This window comes from Squalius cephalus (assembly GCF_949319135.1).
Source record: "Squalius cephalus genome assembly, chromosome: 2".
Classification (NCBI taxonomy): domain Eukaryota; kingdom Metazoa; phylum Chordata; class Actinopteri; order Cypriniformes; family Leuciscidae; genus Squalius; species Squalius cephalus.
The window spans coordinates 32630663-32647975 of NC_137123.1; the positions used below are offsets into that span (position 1 = coordinate 32630663).

General features: G+C 37.5%; 1 protein-coding gene across 1 annotated transcript in view; it reads right to left on the reverse strand.

Annotated features, from left to right (window-relative positions):
* The window catches only part of pudp (pseudouridine 5'-phosphatase), a 50657-nt gene extending 34571 nt beyond the window's left edge, over positions 1-16086 (reverse strand). Inside the window, exons 1-3 of the mRNA XM_079852612.1 lie at positions 15960-16086; positions 15376-15594; positions 14625-14854 (exon numbers count right to left, since the gene is read on the reverse strand). Coding sequence (XP_079708738.1) covers positions 14625-14854; positions 15376-15594; positions 15960-16014 — 504 coding nt within the window. The 5' untranslated portion in view covers positions 16015-16086. The remainder of the gene's footprint in view (positions 1-14624; positions 14855-15375; positions 15595-15959) is intronic.
* Positions 16087-17313: the final 1227 nt, after the last annotated feature.

A 17313-nucleotide genomic window follows, 5' to 3' on the forward strand; every position in this document is an offset into this window, starting at 1 on the left:
TGGAGCCCCCACTAGACTCTGGACAAGGACGGAAACTGGAGTCACTTGTGGGCTCAGGACGAGGACAGAGACTGGAGTCACCTCAGGACTCGGGATGAGGACGGAGACTGGAGATTCAGGCTGGGTGGCGGCCATCTTAGCTGGAGGCTCAAGAGCGGTGGCCATCTCAGACGAGGGCTCAGGTGCGGTGGCGGCCATCTTGGCAGAGGGCTCTGGCGTGGTGGTGGCCATCTTGGCAGAGGGCTCTAGAACAGCAGCGGCCATCTTGGGACTAGACTCTGGAACGGCGGCGGGGACAGAAAGGGAATCTGAATCTGCTTCTTACAGGGTGTAGTTCGATCCACTCAACCACAGGATGTTCATCTAGATCAATCCAAAAGATGGACACCTGGTGAACGAGGTCGAGGAACTTCTCTGTGTATGCCTCGATCAGGCGGTGGTCCTGGGAGATGGAAAGAAGCAGATCGGCAGAGTCTAGGGGAACAAGGATGATGCCCATCTTGCTGTCAGTCTGTATATCTCCGGTCTTCTGTTACGGAATCAGACTCAAGAGAAGGAGATTGAAGTTAACAGGGAGTTTATTGAGACAACAACTGAGCGGATGAACTGAATGAAGGTAAGTGGTAAGTGCAATGATACTTTGGAGAGCGGAGTGATGGTGATGAATAGAATGGTTCTACTTACAGGTGTGAAGTTCGGTGGAAGACTGGATGGAAGATGTGGACATAGAACACAGGGATCACGATAGACACGGAAACGCTGGAGGAGAAACACTGAAGAGAATGGAGACAGGGAGATCGCTGGGAGATCGCTGGAGACAGGGAGATCGTCCTCTTCATACAAACAAGACCAGACAATGAGCTGTGGTGAAGTGCATGTATAAATAGTGGCAGTGATGAGGGTGATTATGAGGTGCAGTTGTGTATGATTATGGAATGATGTGCAGGTGGGAGCCAAGGAGGGTGAAGGGAGATGTAGTGCAAATCTTTGAAACAGTCAATAGCCTTTCATCATTAAAGGCATAGTTCACCTATAAATTACTGTCATAATTTCCTCAGATCTATGTCATTTTCTCCTATTCTGAAGAATTTTTCCTAAACTACGTCAGATGCCATTGTATAGACAACAAAGAAAAAAAAAAAATTCTAAATATCTTTTTATTCCACAGAAGAAAGTCATAGAGGTTAAGAACAACATGAGGGTGAACAAATTAGGGGTGTTTATGAATAGTTAATAGATCTGTAATATCTATAATATCTGTAATTATTAGACAAATAAAAATACTATATTTTACTATACTACTATATACTTTAAAATATTTTGCTACATGTTGCTTTGCAAAATGCCGTGAATCCATGATAAATCCTAAGAATGTCATCGCCTGCCTCTAGGCGCAGCAAAGTTTGGAGTTACTTTGGTCAAAATGATTGTGGCGAGCAGGACGAGGCAGAGGGCCGTGAGAGAATGGCGCGAGGCCAGTGGCGTGATTACTGATGAGTGACACCTGTGCGACGCACCGGTCTCGTATCTCTCACGGAGGATCGGAAGCATAAAAAGCGAGAGAGGACCTGGCCTGGACTTGTGTTGATTGTTTTATTATATGTGACAGCAGTCGTCCGTGAGGGGCTGCTGTCTTTTACTTTTGTTTTGTATTTGTTTATTTTATTACTTCTTCCCACAACAACGAACTGCGTTACAATGATCTTACAAAATTGAATCAAATTTGATCAAATGAATCAACATGTCGCATGCAAACTTTGTCGGGTGAAACTTAGTTATCATAATATCACCATCACAATAAGAAATCACATGAAATCCATGATCAAAAATGGCTGTAAAAAATAAATCTGCATTGTTTATCCTTTTGATCTTTCATTCAAAAATTTTCCAAAAATCTAACCTTTCATTGAAGTAAAATAATTGAAAGTGTGTGTGGGGGGGGGTGTGGGGGTAAATAAATTTACTTTTATATGAAATATATGTTTTTCTCCAATACACGTTGGCCACAATTATTGGCACCCCTAGAATTTTTTTACGAGTAAAATATCTCTAAAGTGTATTTCCATTAATATTTAACTTTTTTTAGCACACCAGGGTGACCTCTTGTTTCACAAGAGTTTAAATATGAGGAAACACAAGGAGATTGCTAATACAATACTAAATCAGATATATGTACAATAACAATTTTAGGAAAAAAAATAACATTACGATGTCTAGAAATCAATTTCAATAGTAGCGTTACATTGGGTTTAATTAGTATTAATTAATTAGGGACCAAGCCCCGAAGGGGATATCCACTATTGTATCTGTTGGTTTACTTTATTATTATTTTTCCCAAATGGGAGTCAATGGCAGCCCTATGAACCGTAAGTAGGAAAATTATGAAATTTGGCACAATTGTAGAGATGGTCATGAAAAGTAATTGGACCAATTTTGGAGTCTCTAGGACCAACTCTATAGCGCCACCACCAGTTTAAAAATTCAATCTTATAAAAGATATAACTTTTGAACCCTTTGATCTAGAAAAATGAAACTTAGTACACCTGATTCCACTCTTCATACTGATTACATTCAATATCTACATTAAGTAGTGTCCATTACAGTAGTGGCCATTTTGAACAGTAAAGTATTCCGTTTTTTTGCTACTACTCCTTCAAAATTTGTTGCGCTGCATGCGCCCCTGCAAACAAACACTGTTTTAAACACTATAAAGCGAGGCTACTTGCTCCAAATCAATCGCAGACCCCCGCGTTTTCAGGCGGTCATCAAGACTTCGGTGAGAAGCGACATGGCTCACGTGCTTCGCACCGAATTGATAAGCTTACTAGCAATAGGGGCCATAGAGAAACTACCCCAGCACTACCCAAGGTGGTTATCACGTTATCACGAAGCAGAGATTATACAGATGGATAGTGGACGCCATCTCTCTGGCTTATGCCTCTCTGGGTCAGGAATGTCCCATAGGCACTCGAGCACATTCCACAAGGGGAATGGCCTCTTCGTGGGCCTGGTCTAGTGGTGTACCAATTGAAGACATATGTGCAGCGGCCGGGTGGTTCTCGCCCTCCACGTTTGTCAGATTTTATAATTTGGAGGTACCCTGCTTACAAGCTCGGGTTCTCTCCGTTTAACGAGACTGGTCTGACAGTAGTCTGGCCTTTTTTCAGTCTTACACAATTACTGTCATAAGCACAATTTGTTCTGTAGTAAGTGTTATATCTCAGGTCTGGTCCCCGTTTTAGTTTTTTCCCTTTTTGGGAACATTTATTAGTAGCTCATGTTGTACTGTGAATCTCTGGCTTATGCCATAGGCTCCAGTTCACAGCAGAGTCAGATGCTATAGTGCGGCTTTTTACATTGCGCCCCCACTGCTTATAGCTACGCAATACGAAGTGACCATTCTCGAAAGGGAACGTTCTCGGTTACTAACGTAACCTCGGTTCCCTGAGAGTAGGGAACGAGTATTGCGTAGCCTGCCGCACTATCGCAATCTGTCAGGTGTCTTTTGCTTCAGTCGATTTAACCTGATTTTATGGCGAAATGGTGGGCTTTTAAAGGACAAGTTCGGTATTTTACACTTAAAGCCCTGTTTACAGATCGTTTCTGATGAAATAGAATGGTTGAGATAAAAATGTGGACACATGCTGCTGTCCCGAGAATTTTAGGTTTATTTCGCTTCTCCCCCCCACCTACAGAATGGCAGCCTATGGGCACTGGAACAATCCTTCCTAAAACGCATTAAACTTTCGATTACAAAGACGTGAAACTCACCGAGTGGTCAGGGGTGTTCACTGATATGCTCACACAAAAATCGCTGCAAAAGATGCTTTCCAACAGGTTTTATCGTAGTTTTTGTCCAACTCCATTGACTTGAATTGGATGGGCTGTGTGCAGTACGGTATTACTCCGCCGCTTCTTCTTCTGCTTCTTCTGTGTATTCAATTAAATGGCAGTGGTTTGCTTGCAATTGGCAAAGGTGCATTATCGCCACCAACTGGGCTGGAGTGTTTATTATTCAAGCTCTCAACGGAAGAATCTACGGGTGTGAGACGTTTGGAAAAATAGGTCCACAGTTTTACAACGAATGGTAAAACACCTGTTGGAAAGCATCTTTTGCAGCGATTTTTGTGTGAGCATATCAGTGGACACCCCTGACCACTCGGTGAGTTTCATGTCTTTGTAAACGAAAGTTTCATGCGTTTTATGAAGGATTGTTCCAGTGCCCATAGGCTGCCATTCTGTAGGTGGGGGGGAAAGCGAAATAAACCTAAAATTCTCGGGACAGCAGCATGTGACCAAATTTTAATCTTAACCGTTCTATTTCATCAGAAACGATCTGTAAACAGGGCTTTAAGTGTAAAATACCGAACTTGTCCTTTAAAGCTATAAGCCACGCCCATTCTGGCGGGCTCTGACACACTCGGGTCTCATTGGTTCGCACATCAGAGCCGCTTCACCATAGGATGTGCAGTTGCTGCAGCACAGCCAATCGGTGAGCTAGTTGCTCTGACAGTGCTTGCTGTGCTGCTGCACTTCATTTTAAATATAGGCTTCAATATTCTTGAGGAAAGGAGTTTCCCCACTGCGTATAGCTATGCAATACTCGTTCCCTACTCTCAGGGAACGAGGTTACGTTAGTAACCGAGTAGGGCTGAAACGATTAGTCGACATTGTCGACAAAAAAAAATTGTCGACAAAATATCTTTGTTGTCGAGTAGTCGTTTGATCTCACGTGACCTAATGTAAGAGCCTGCAATATCGCGATTTGACCGCTACGGCGCTGTAGCGCTAGAGTGCAATGCAGCCCTTACAAATGCTATTGCAGTAGAAGAAAACACAGCGTTATGAGTGCAAACGAATCCGAACTAGCAAGGTGTGTGAAAGTTTCAAACTTCAAATCAAGAATGCTGCCGTGTGCAATACAAGCAAGGCGGAACTTGCTTTTCACGGGAGCACAACATGCATGTTAAAGCACTTAAAGAGGAAACACCCCGGCACAAGAGGAGCCGGTGAGAGGTGAATGTTCTCCAGCTGGAGCTAAATAAGTAGTAAATATCTTTATTAGAGAATGCAATACTACTAATAATAGTAATAATATTAACAATAATAATATAATTACAGTAATGTGATGATTTATTTTTGCATAGAATAAAGCTTGATCGAGCTTAGGAGTCAGGGCTGTTTTTTATTATTGTAACACTATTAGGTATTACAGTCTTATCACTTGCCTGTGTTCCAAATATTATTTTGTTCCATATTCATGAAGACTTACAAAAGATGTTATGAAGAATATCATGTCAGTTACTTTTTTCATACTGTAAATTAAAACGTGAATGAGAATGTCTCTGTCAGCTGAATTGTCATGTCAATTTATAATAATTGTTTGCAGATTAAGTTTGTCTGTAATGCAGCGGATTCATTTTTGTTTATTTTTTTCTATTGAAAGAGAACAGAATATTTAAACAATGCTTAGAGAGCATTTGTGTGTGATTTGAGTTGGACAGAAATCTGAACACTTAAAGAGAATGACCTGTTTAGTTGGCTCAAAGTTCATTAAAACAACCATTTCAAAAGCTGAAGTGATTTTCTTTTTTTATTATAGTTAGAATATGTATAACTCAGTGTTTTAACTAATTGAAAAAGCTGAATAATCATTCCAAACTTACTGATTAGTTGGCGAAATAATCAACGATTAGTCGATTAATCATTCTAATAATCATTAGATTAATCGATTATCAAAATAATCGTTTGTTGCAGCCCTACTGGGCGGTATATCGAGTTGATATATCGATTTTTTTTTTTTAAACGATATGGAATGAGGCAATACCGTTTATATCGATACAGTAGTTTGATACGAGCACATCTGAAAAATAGCCGAGGACGCAGTGTGAGCTGCTGCAGTGAAAGTACATAGTACAATTTGTCCTATACATGACAAAAGCTTATATTAAGGGCTTCAAAATAACTGGTAGGATAGTTAACAAGTTTAAAGCAGCTTGCCTAGTCAGATGCTTAGACAGATTATTGGTGCTGACTGACAGATAAATACTTGCGCTGTTGAATGTGTTTGAGATGTGGTGCTTCCTCAGTGCTTCACTTACATTTCACAGGTACAGTGCCCTCCACAATTAATGGCACCCCTGGTAAATATGATCAAAACTGGCTGTAAAAAATAAATCTGCATCATTTATCCTTTTGATCTTTCATTCAAAAAATGTGCCAAATTCTAACCTTTCATTGAAGTAAAAGAATTCAAAGTGGGGGTAAATCACATTATGAAATAAATGTTTTTCTCCAAAACACGTTGGCCACAATTATTGGCACCCCTAGAATTTTTTTATGAGTAAAATATCTCTGAAGTATATTCCCATTAATATTTACCTTTTTTAGTACACCAGGGTGACTAGGAACATGAAACTGTCCAGCTATGACTTCGTGTTTCACAGGAGTTTAAATATGAGGAAACACAAAGGCCAAATCCGCTTAATCATCCATCACAATGAGTAAAACCACAGAATATCCACCTTATTCTTCTCTAAACAATGGGCGCTGCCATAACGACGACTCCGGTTCCCTACTTCCGGTGCGTAGCGCTTGACCTGTACTAGTAGCGAGAGAAGTTCAATTTTAACGCTAACCACTCTAAACGTTTACTTTATTGAATGTATCTGATACGGAACCGGACATGGGCATTGTCTTATGCTCGAAACACTCAGTTTCTAAAAAGTTTGAAATCTTCTTTGAATTGTTAAAACAAATAACAACAGCACACGAGGAGCTTGGACTCATTCTCTCGCTGCTAGTACAGGTCAAGCGCTACGAACGGAAGTAGGAAACCGGAGTCGTCGTCATGGCAGCACGCATTGTTTAGACTGAGCAGAAAAAGGTGGATAGTTCTGATGCGTAGCAAAAGATTGTTGACCATCACAAAATAGAAAGTGGCTGTAAGACAATAGCTAAAGAATTGAAAATCCCCATTTTGACCATCAGGGCAATAATTAAGAAGTTCCAATCAACTAAAGATGTTACGAATCTGCCAGGAAGAGGACGTGTGTCTATACTGTCTTAATGCACGGCGAGGATGAAAGTTTGAGTGGCCAAAGACTCTTCAAGGATCACAGATGGAGAATTGCAGAGATTAGTTGAGTCTTGGGGTCAGAAAGCCAAAAAAAAAAAAAAAAAAAAAAAAAACCCTACATCCCCACATGTTGTTTGGGAGGGTTTCAAGAAAAATCCTCCTCGCTCCTCCAGAAACAAACTCCAGCAAATTTAATTGTCAGACACGACTGGAACTTCAAGCGGCACAGGGTTCTGTGGTCAGATGAGACTAAAAAAATAGCTTTTTGGCAGCAAACACACTAGATGGGTTTGGTGAACACAAGGATAAAAAGTACCCCATGTGTACAATTTAATATACCGTTGGATCTTTAATGTTGTGGGCATATTTTTCTGCTGGAGGTCCTGGACTTCTTATTCAGATACATGGCATCGTGGATTCTATCAAATATCAACAGATAAAAAATCAAAACCTGATGCCTTCTGCTAGAAATCTTATAATGGGCCGTGGTTGGATCTTCCATCAGGGCAACGATCCAAAACAAACATCAAAATCAACACAAAAATTTGTTGCGGAGCACAAAATGAAGCTTCTGCCATGACCGTCCCAGTCCCCTGATCTGATGAGTGGGCTGAACTGAAGAGAAGAAGCACAAACATGGATCTGGGAATCTGAAGGATCTGGAGAGATTCTGTATGGAGGAATGGTCTCTGATCTTTTGTCAGGTGTTCTCCAAACTCATCAGGCATTATAGGAGAAGACTCAGAGCTGTTATCTTGTCAAAAGGAGATTGCAAAAAGTATTTAATAAAAGGGTGCCAATAATTGTGGCCAACGTGTTTTGGAGAAAAACATTTATTTCATAATGTGATCCCCCCCCCCCCCCCCCACATTCAATTCTTTTACTTAAATGAAAGGTTAGAATTTTGCAAATTTTTTGAATGAAAGATCAAAAGGATAAACAATGCAGATTTATTTTTTACAGCCAGTTTTGATCATATTTACCAGGGGTGCCATTAATTGTGGAGGGCACTGTATGTAAATGTTAGAGAGTCAAACAAATATGTCCATTTCACTGTCAGGAGAGGACGAGCCTTCTGCAAGTGAATCTCCGCTAAAATTCAAGCTTCTGTGAATGAGCGCCGCCGCTTTTTGACGATTTTTTTTTTTCAAAAAGGCGGAGCACAATAGAATAGTAGCACAATAATTCTGACTAAAATATACATATTGCTAAAATATTTGTTGTTAGAGACAATAAATGTGCCATATGTGGAATTGTAAACATACAAATATTTTATGAAAGTGACCATTTATAATGGGGTAATCAAATGCAGGATAATATAATTAGTTAGTGCTTTTGTTTTGTTTTTTTCCATTTTTTAGTTTAGCCTTTAATCAATTTAAAAACAAAAGCATTATTTTTGTTTTTAGATTGTAATGTTACAATGTTAGAATGTAATGTGATTTTAACCACCTTTGTGCACATAATATATTGCATAGCCTACATTACATTCATTATTTGTTTCCATATCCTTCAATATCAACATTGTTTGTATGATATCATTGGGCATGATTTTTTAAATAAATACAGATTTTCTTTATCCAAACAGAAAAACCTAGAAAGTACCGAGATATATATTGTATATCGCCATTCAACCAAAAAATACAGAGATATGATTTTTTGGCCATATCGCCCAGCCCTATAACCGAGTACGTTTTTCATCAATGCATCAACAACAAATTAATCATTATACCCCTAACAATTAAAACAAGTAAAATAATGGTGTAGCTATGTATTTTTCGATACATGTATTTTTTTAAGTTATTCAATAAAGAATCCAAACCAAACAACAAAAAGCCTTGAACCAAACCAACCAGATCCACAAGAACAACAATGTTACAAAATGTGATTTAAAACCAAAAAAAGTTTTTGATAACAATTACTTTTGATGTTTATGTTATTGCCCCTTCACTTTCTGTAGTGTTTAATATTTTGTGAGGATTGGTAGTTGGGGTGGTGAAGTGATATGAGAATTGAGACTCACATTAAAGCTGTCTAAATTGCTGAATAGTTGTCCAAATTTTGTATTAAAAAAAATGGTCCTTTTGTGTTTTTATAAAAAACATCACAGAGAAAAACATATACTGAATACTTCAGCAGCATACATAAACAGGCAGATGGTCTTCTAGTACGCCCTCTGTGTTTTCCATTTTGAGCTCAGGTCCTCATTCACTCTCTTATTAAGGGCTTTATAGTGCAGGAGGAAGTTGATCCAAGAACAAAATAAAAATAAAAAACTCTTTCCTGAAGGGGCAAATATCAGTCCCTCAAGGACAAAAGAAACAAGTTAATTAATAGTCCTGTATCTTCATCCTGGCACATTTCAAAGCTTATTTGTACCATTTTAAAGGGAGGGGTTTCATGGCAGAATAAAATTAAACATGCATCTAGTTAATCCCCATTTGTGGTTTATTATTTCCTAGACTTTGTCAGCAAGTGTCATGTGAGGTAAATAAAGAACAAAAATGAACAGCTTGCCACAAACAGACAAGTGGCTTTAAACTGTTCATTATACAGATTTCCGAATGATTTAATGACACTATCATTTGCATTTTAATACTACCATCTACAAGGAATGTAAGACATAGAGAACTCAAACATTCGGGTTCGTAGTTCACAAATTCCCAGCACTTTGGTATAAATGTCGGACTGAACGATTAATCGAAAAGTAATCGAAAACGAAATGCAGAACCTCTAACTGATGTAATTGTTCCATGTCAGTTATTTCGTTTTTTTTTTTTATACTTTCCCCTTAAAAACATACTACCGCGTTCATGTGACTCCATCATGTGACAGGTCAGTGGCATGGAAGCAATATGGAGGAGAACTCAAACACAAAGTCATCTCACAGTAGCTCGCACATCAAGGGCAGTTTGCAGGCACACGGATAGATTAAGGAGCAGTTATCTTTGTTTATATAATCTGGATGCTCTGTATTGCTAAGGTAATTGCATGTTTTCAACAGGTAATTGTACAGGTAAATTAATCGCCATTCTTATGCGCTGCTACACACATACAGACAGCAAGCGAGCCCTAAAGCCAGATCACTTTCGCTTGCGTCCACACTAAAGTTTGTCAGTTGTATGTGTTTTGAGGCTTGCCAGTTTGAACAGTCAAGCGATTTAGATTGGATGTGTATCATTAAATTGAACTAGTGTGGCAAACGCACATTCATACAGACAGTAGCACATCACGTGAAGATCACGCACAGAGAAACAATCAGGAGCGCAGAAACTCATTGTCAACGCTGTCATGTAATTGAACTCTCTGTAAAGCTGCTTTGAAACAATCTGTATTGTAAAAAGCACTGTATGTGACTTGACTAATTTATCACTAAGGTAGCTTAGAAACTCAACAGTTAAAGTACCGGTATATATTTTTCTACTTTTGAAGTAACTACAACTAATAGACAGACAGATGGTATGACTAATTCAAACAGACAATCGCTCTCTCATTAATGCATTCAAATAAATGTACTGTATTGTGCTAATTTATCTGTATCTGAGCAGAAATCAAGAAATGTTATGACCCATAGACAAAATAACTGCTGAAAATGAGCTGTTCTGTCGGGGCAATAGCACTGTGGGCAGCGCTATGACATTTGCAGTAGCTCTGCACAAGGCGACCTGAGTTCGAGGCCCAGTTCAAGGTTTCAGGTTTCAGGTTTTCGCAAGCCAACAACAAAGTTTGTTTCCTTCAATTATTTTAAAATCACAAATATAAGTAATGCACTCTTTCATTAGAAAGAATATCCCACCTTTAATAGCTGTGCATATTTACAGTACAAACCCTGTCAATGAACTATGAGGGCAAAAAAAAAAAAAAAAAAACAGCAAAAAACACAACAAAAAAAAAAAATTGTTCATTAATCGTAATCGAGGTACAATGTTCAATTACTCAAGATTTCGATTTTAGGTCATATGTGCACGTCTCACCAAGAAAAGAAAAAAATGGAGGTTCAATGGTTTGCTTATTCTCTCATCTCACAGTTGAGTTTAAACTTAAAAATCTTATATGGAATTAGTTGCTGACTTGCAGGACAAATTAAAAGATGAAGGAAGGAGCATTATCCACTTATTTTAAACAACTGCAAATCTAAACAGAGGAAATAAGTTTAAGTTTAAGTTCACCGCTTGGGGCGATGTCAAACAAAGGTCAACAAATTTGACTAGTTTACTAATTCATTTTAAATATATTATATTATGTGTATATTTACTTGCCCCCTAATGTGATTGGTCAAGTGGTAATATTAATTCGGCTTGATACCTTGATACTAGGGCTGGTCCGAATAGTCTAATAATTTTCTGACTAACAAATCACTGATACAGTAAAGGGTAGATTTAAAAAAAAAAAAAAAAACGAAATTTAAATAAAGAAAAAACGAAATTTAAATAAAAGACAAAACGAAATTTAAATAAAGAAAAACGAAATTTAAATAAAGAAAAAACGAAATTTAAATAAAGAAAAACAAAATTTAAATAAAGAAAACCGAAATTAAGTTAAATTAAAAACGAGATTAATTTAGATTGATAATAATGGTAAAAAGGCTAATAAATTTTGTTTCTATTATTCTATTTTCCACAATGTCAAAGCAACGCAGCTTAACCCAAAACACAAGCTCAGGCATGCACTTCACAAACTCCGCTATTCTGCGCTCTAGCCAGAGAACACTCACCATTGTTGGAGCACTTAGGCGTCGGTTCTATTTCTAGCATGCACGCGTTTTCCATGTGGCTCGAGCCACGCCTGTTTCACACAGGCAGTGTGCAAACTCCAACCTGTTAACATGGGAGCCGAAATAATAACGGACACGCCACGCAGCCAGTGTGCCTTATTCAAGCGCGAATGAGAACCGTTTCACGGGGGATCCCAGGTGTGCAAAAAAAAAAAAAAAAAAAAAAACAATATTCGAATGTCAAATTTTCAAATCGAATACCAACCCACCGAACGATTATTTGAATATTCGAATATTCGGGTCCAGCCCTACTTGATACATTTTAAAGGAATATTTGATGATTATACATTTCAAAAGAACAGCATTTATTTGAAAGATAAATCTTTTGTAACATCATAAATGTCTTTAGTGTCACTTTTAAACAATTTTAATGTGTCCTTGCTTAATAAAGGTATTCATTTCTTTCAAAAAGAAAATCTTACTGACCCCAAACTTTTGAACAGTAATGCATAGTATCTGTTTCAAATAATGTAACTGTGTCATCAAAGAAAAGGGGTCAAGGGGTTAACATCACAAAATAGGCTAATAAATGAATGAACCTTATCGATTGTGGTCTAAGTCTAAGTTAGTGACATGGCCTACTTACGCTGAACAGTTTCTCTGGCAACTGAAGATGCCCGTGACTCAGGCTGATGGGTTTGACGCTTGGACAGTCTGGCTTGTGGTGTTCGCCCACTACAGTGGTGGTCAAAATTGATGGCACCCCTGGTAAATATGATAAAAAATGGCTGTAAAAAATAAATCTGGATCGTTTATCCTTTTGATCTTTCATTCAAAAAATTCACAAAAATCTAACCTTTCATTGAAGTAAAATAATTGAAAGTGGGGGGTAAATCACACTATAAAATAAATGTTTTTCTCCAAAACACGCTGGCCATAATTGTTGGCACCCTGTTATTAAATACTTTTTGCAATCTCCTTTTGCCAAGATACCAGATCTGAGTCTTCTCCTATAATGCCTAATGTGTTTGGAGAATAACTGACAAGAGATCAGAGACCATTCCTCCACAGAATCTCTCCAGATCCTTCAGATTCACAAGTTCATGTTGGTGCTTCTTCTCTTCAGTTCAGCCCACTCATTTTCTATAGTGTTCAGTTTAGGGTACTGGGACGGGCATGACAGAAGCTTCATTTTGTGCTCAGTGACCCATTTTGGTGTTGATTTTGATGTTTGTTTTGGATCGTTGTCCTGAAGGAAGATCCAACCACGGCCCATTATAAGATTTCTAGCAGAGGCCGTCAGGTTTTGATTTTTTATCTGTTGATATTTGCTAGAATCCATAATACCATGTATCTGAACAAGATGCCCAGGACCTCCAGCAAATAAATAGGCCCACAACATATAAGATTCAGCAGTATATTTAACCGTAGGCATGGGGTACTTTTTATCCCTGTTTGCACCAAACACATCTGGTGGGTTTGCTGCCAAAAAGCCCTTTTTTTTTGTTTCATCTGACCACAGAATCAGGTCCCTTTTGAAGATCCAGTCGTGTCTGACAACTGAATATGCTGGAGTTTATTTTTGGAGGAGCGAGGAGGATTTTTCTTGAAACCCTCCCAAACAACATGTGGTGATGTAGGGGTTGTTTGATCATTTTCTTTAGGCTTTCTGACCCCCAAGACTCAACTAATCCCTGCAATTCTCCATCTGTGATCCTTGGAGAGTCTTTGGCCACTCAAACTATCCTCCTCACTGTCCATTAAGACAGTATAGACACACGTCCTCTTCCTGGCAGATTCGTTACATCTTTAGTTGATTGGAACTTCTTAATTATTGCCCTGATGGTCAAAATGGGGATTTTCAATTCTTTAGATATTTTCTTACAGCCACTTTCTATTTTGTGAAGCTCAACATTCTTTTGCTGCACATCAGAACTATATTCTTTGGTTTTACTCATTGTGATGAATGATTAAGGGAATTTGGCCTTTGTGTTTCCTCATATTTAAACTCCTGTAAAACAAGAAGTCATAGCTGGACATTTTCATGTTCCTAGTCACCCTGGTGTGCTTAAAAATGTAAATATTAATGGGAATATACTTCAGATATATTTTTCTCATAAAAAATTCTAGGGGTGCCAACAATTATGGCCAGCGTGTTTTGGAGAAAAACATTTATTTCATAATGTGATTTACCAATTTCAATTTCAATTCTTTTACTTAAATGAAAGGTTAGATTTTTGCGAATTTTTTGAAGGAAAGATCAAAAGGATAAACAATCCAGATTTATTTTTTACAGCCATTTTTTATCATATTTACCAGGGGTGCCATCAATTTTGACCATGACTGTATAATTTGCATTCAGGTTGACTTTGAAAATAAAAATGAAAATGAAACCGATAACTGTGAAATAAAATAAAAACTAAACAATACATTTTAATTTGAATTGTGTCACTATTATTGCGCGAGCATTAATACAAATCTTTGTAAAAACTGTATTTGCAGTTTCTTTTTCACATTTGCCTTTTCATTTTAATATTGGCAGAAAATATGTTCTATAGTTGGGAAGCCTGAGCCTTTAATTACGCATATCATCATACTTCAGAATGCCAGCAAACTGTTTAGGTATGCTCTTCATGTACAAATCCACTCTTGCTAAGGAATTACCTTTTCAATAGCCGCTACTGTTTGTACTTGATTATATACTGTCAAAAAGAGTTGACAGCCAACAAACAAGAATAGAATAGAATAGAATAGAATAGAATAGAATAGAATAGAATAGAATAGAATAGAATAGAATAGAATAGAATAGAATCAGTGTAGTTTCACCCCTACCTGTTCAGGGTTGGCAGGGGGAGAGAATCTCTTGGCACACACCACAAAAATGTCAGGGTGTGGCTTGCCATTTTTTACTTCAGGATCATCTCCAAGGACAATGTGACTGAAGAGGCTGAAGAACTCTTTATGACGGCTAGTCTTCATCTCAAAGGTCAGACCTGCTGAGCTCGTGCCAACAGCAATAGGAATGCCATGCTTGTGTAGATGATTGACAATCTTTGCTACACCTGAAAAAACATCAGAAAATTGTCATTTATGGCACGTTCACACTTGGCAGGATTGGTTAGATAAGAACAAACTGTGGTTGCTCTGTTGGTGTGGTTCATTTGAATAAGTGTGAAAGCTGCCATCCGAACCCTGATTCACACCAAACAACAAACTCTGGTGCGGTTCGACTGAAATATGAACGAAAAACAGACCAAAGGCATCTTTGGTAAGTACCGTCACACAATACAACATAAAAGCCGTTTTTTTTTTTTTTTTTTGTATCTTTAGGTTCGGTATTAAAAATGACAGTGTGAACCAGGACTAAGTGTAGGCTATCATTTTCTTTTTTGGAGAAAGAGAATCGAACTACAAGTATGAACACACCCCAAAATTAATAACCAAGCCGTGTGGCCTGACCTTGAACCAGCTTCTTTGATTCTAAGTGACTTTGAGGAAAATATGCTCTAAAATAGATGATGCATCTATCTATCACCTTTTGTTTCAAAATCAACTTCTAGTTCCAATCTTACATAAAAATTACCTGGCAACAGAGAGGCTGTGGGGAATAATCGCTCCTGAATTTTTCTAGTCTCCTCCAGGAGCTCTTCGGGGGTTATGGGGAGTTCAATTTTGTCTCTTATGATCCTAGCAGCCTCCAAAGCCTTGTTCCCCATCACAGAGGACTTCACTTCCCATGTATACTGCTTATTGAACCTGTCACAGACCTCCTGGTATGACACAGAGTACAACCTCTCTGTATCTGCAAGAGATACAGTACAAATAAAAACATGCAATAGTGCAGAGCAAGTTGATGGAACGGTACAAAAGGGCAATACATTATTATTGAGTATTGACTTATTATAATGAAGAAACTAATGAGTATTACTAGGCTATCCTTTGCTTCAGAGTGGTAACCTGCCAAATCAAATGTGTAAGTCGACTATTATAAATGTGCTACTGACATTAAAAGGGTCATTTTGATTACATAAATATAAAAAAATCGTTTAAACTATTAGAAACATACTCGATGAATACGTACTGTCTTTCTGATTTTGTTGAATGCAAACAAAAAGACAAGCGCTAATTTAGTTAAAACAATCTTTTTTTAACAAGATTCTCACCCACCTAATAATAATCCGTCCATATCAAAAAGCACGTGTGTTACTGGTTTATAAGACATGTTTTAATCTCTACGTTTGCTCAACTGTGTGGACACACGAAACCAGGACCCAGGAGAGACACAGACACGAAAACTGCTGGACAATCGAAGTTACACAATTAAAAAAAACAAAAAAAAAAAAACCCCAACATCACCTCAAAATTCAGAAGAACTTCAGTTCAAATCTTACTCGGTATATTTGAAAGTCAAATGTATGTGTTTTGATAAAAAAAAAACATATATATATATATATATATATATAAATATGTATTTATATCTTGTCCCTTTCTCTTTATAAGATCCACTTTCGAGTAATAACAACTCAGGGCAACTTTTTAACTCGCCATTCTTGTTGCAAAGGTTTATGGGAAATGTAGTTTTTCAAAGCGCACATGGAAGCGCTTACATAGAATTGTCTTTAAAGAGAAAAAAATACAAAACGTATATTAAAAGTAAAAAAAAAAGAAAAAGAAAAATGCATATTATTATTATTATTATTATTATGTATTTATTTATTTGAAAAAGATGTTGTATTTATGATATCACTATTTTCAGAATAATGAGTAGGCTATTAGGACATAAAAATGTATGGCTGCCTTGATATTTTAAGAAGGGGTTCCCTCACAAGGGGATCATCTTATTTGAATCCTTGGCATTAAAATTATTTATATTTATTATTACTTTCTTTATACAAATGCTCTTCTCAAATAAAAAGCAAATAAACAAGTAAAAAATAAACACATAGATAAGAAGTGTGAAGTAGCCTACCTGTGACAATACAACAGCTGACCTGGTCACATTGACTAACTTGAAATAAAATTTTATAATCAGCAGGTCATATTGTTTATTCCTACATGGTTTGTATAGTGATTTGGCAGTTTTTCTTTTTATGAAACCTTGAGTAAAGTGTAAGACTGGGAATTAACATCATTAAAATGGCTTAATATCTCCAGCTATAACAACTACTACTCGGCATACTTGTCAATTAGATGTTTTTTTGTTTTGTTTTGTTTTTGTTTTTTTCAATGCTCATTAAATAACTCTCCCTGTGCATTTAGCCCTAGTTCTTTTTCCAGTATTATTTATGGTTTTACATGGTTGTGTTCTCCTGAGTTTCTCTCTGGATTTATTATTAAAGACTGTTTATTTCTCTGAATCTCCGGGCGTCATGTGCATAATTGCAACCAAACGTGACAGATGCTCTTTTTATATGACAGGAAAGTTAACAGTTAATCAGAACAGAAACAGTTGCGGGATAAATCAGAAACTAATGAGACACATTAGAGGAAACTTGAAATGCAATAGAAACCAGGGAGGCGA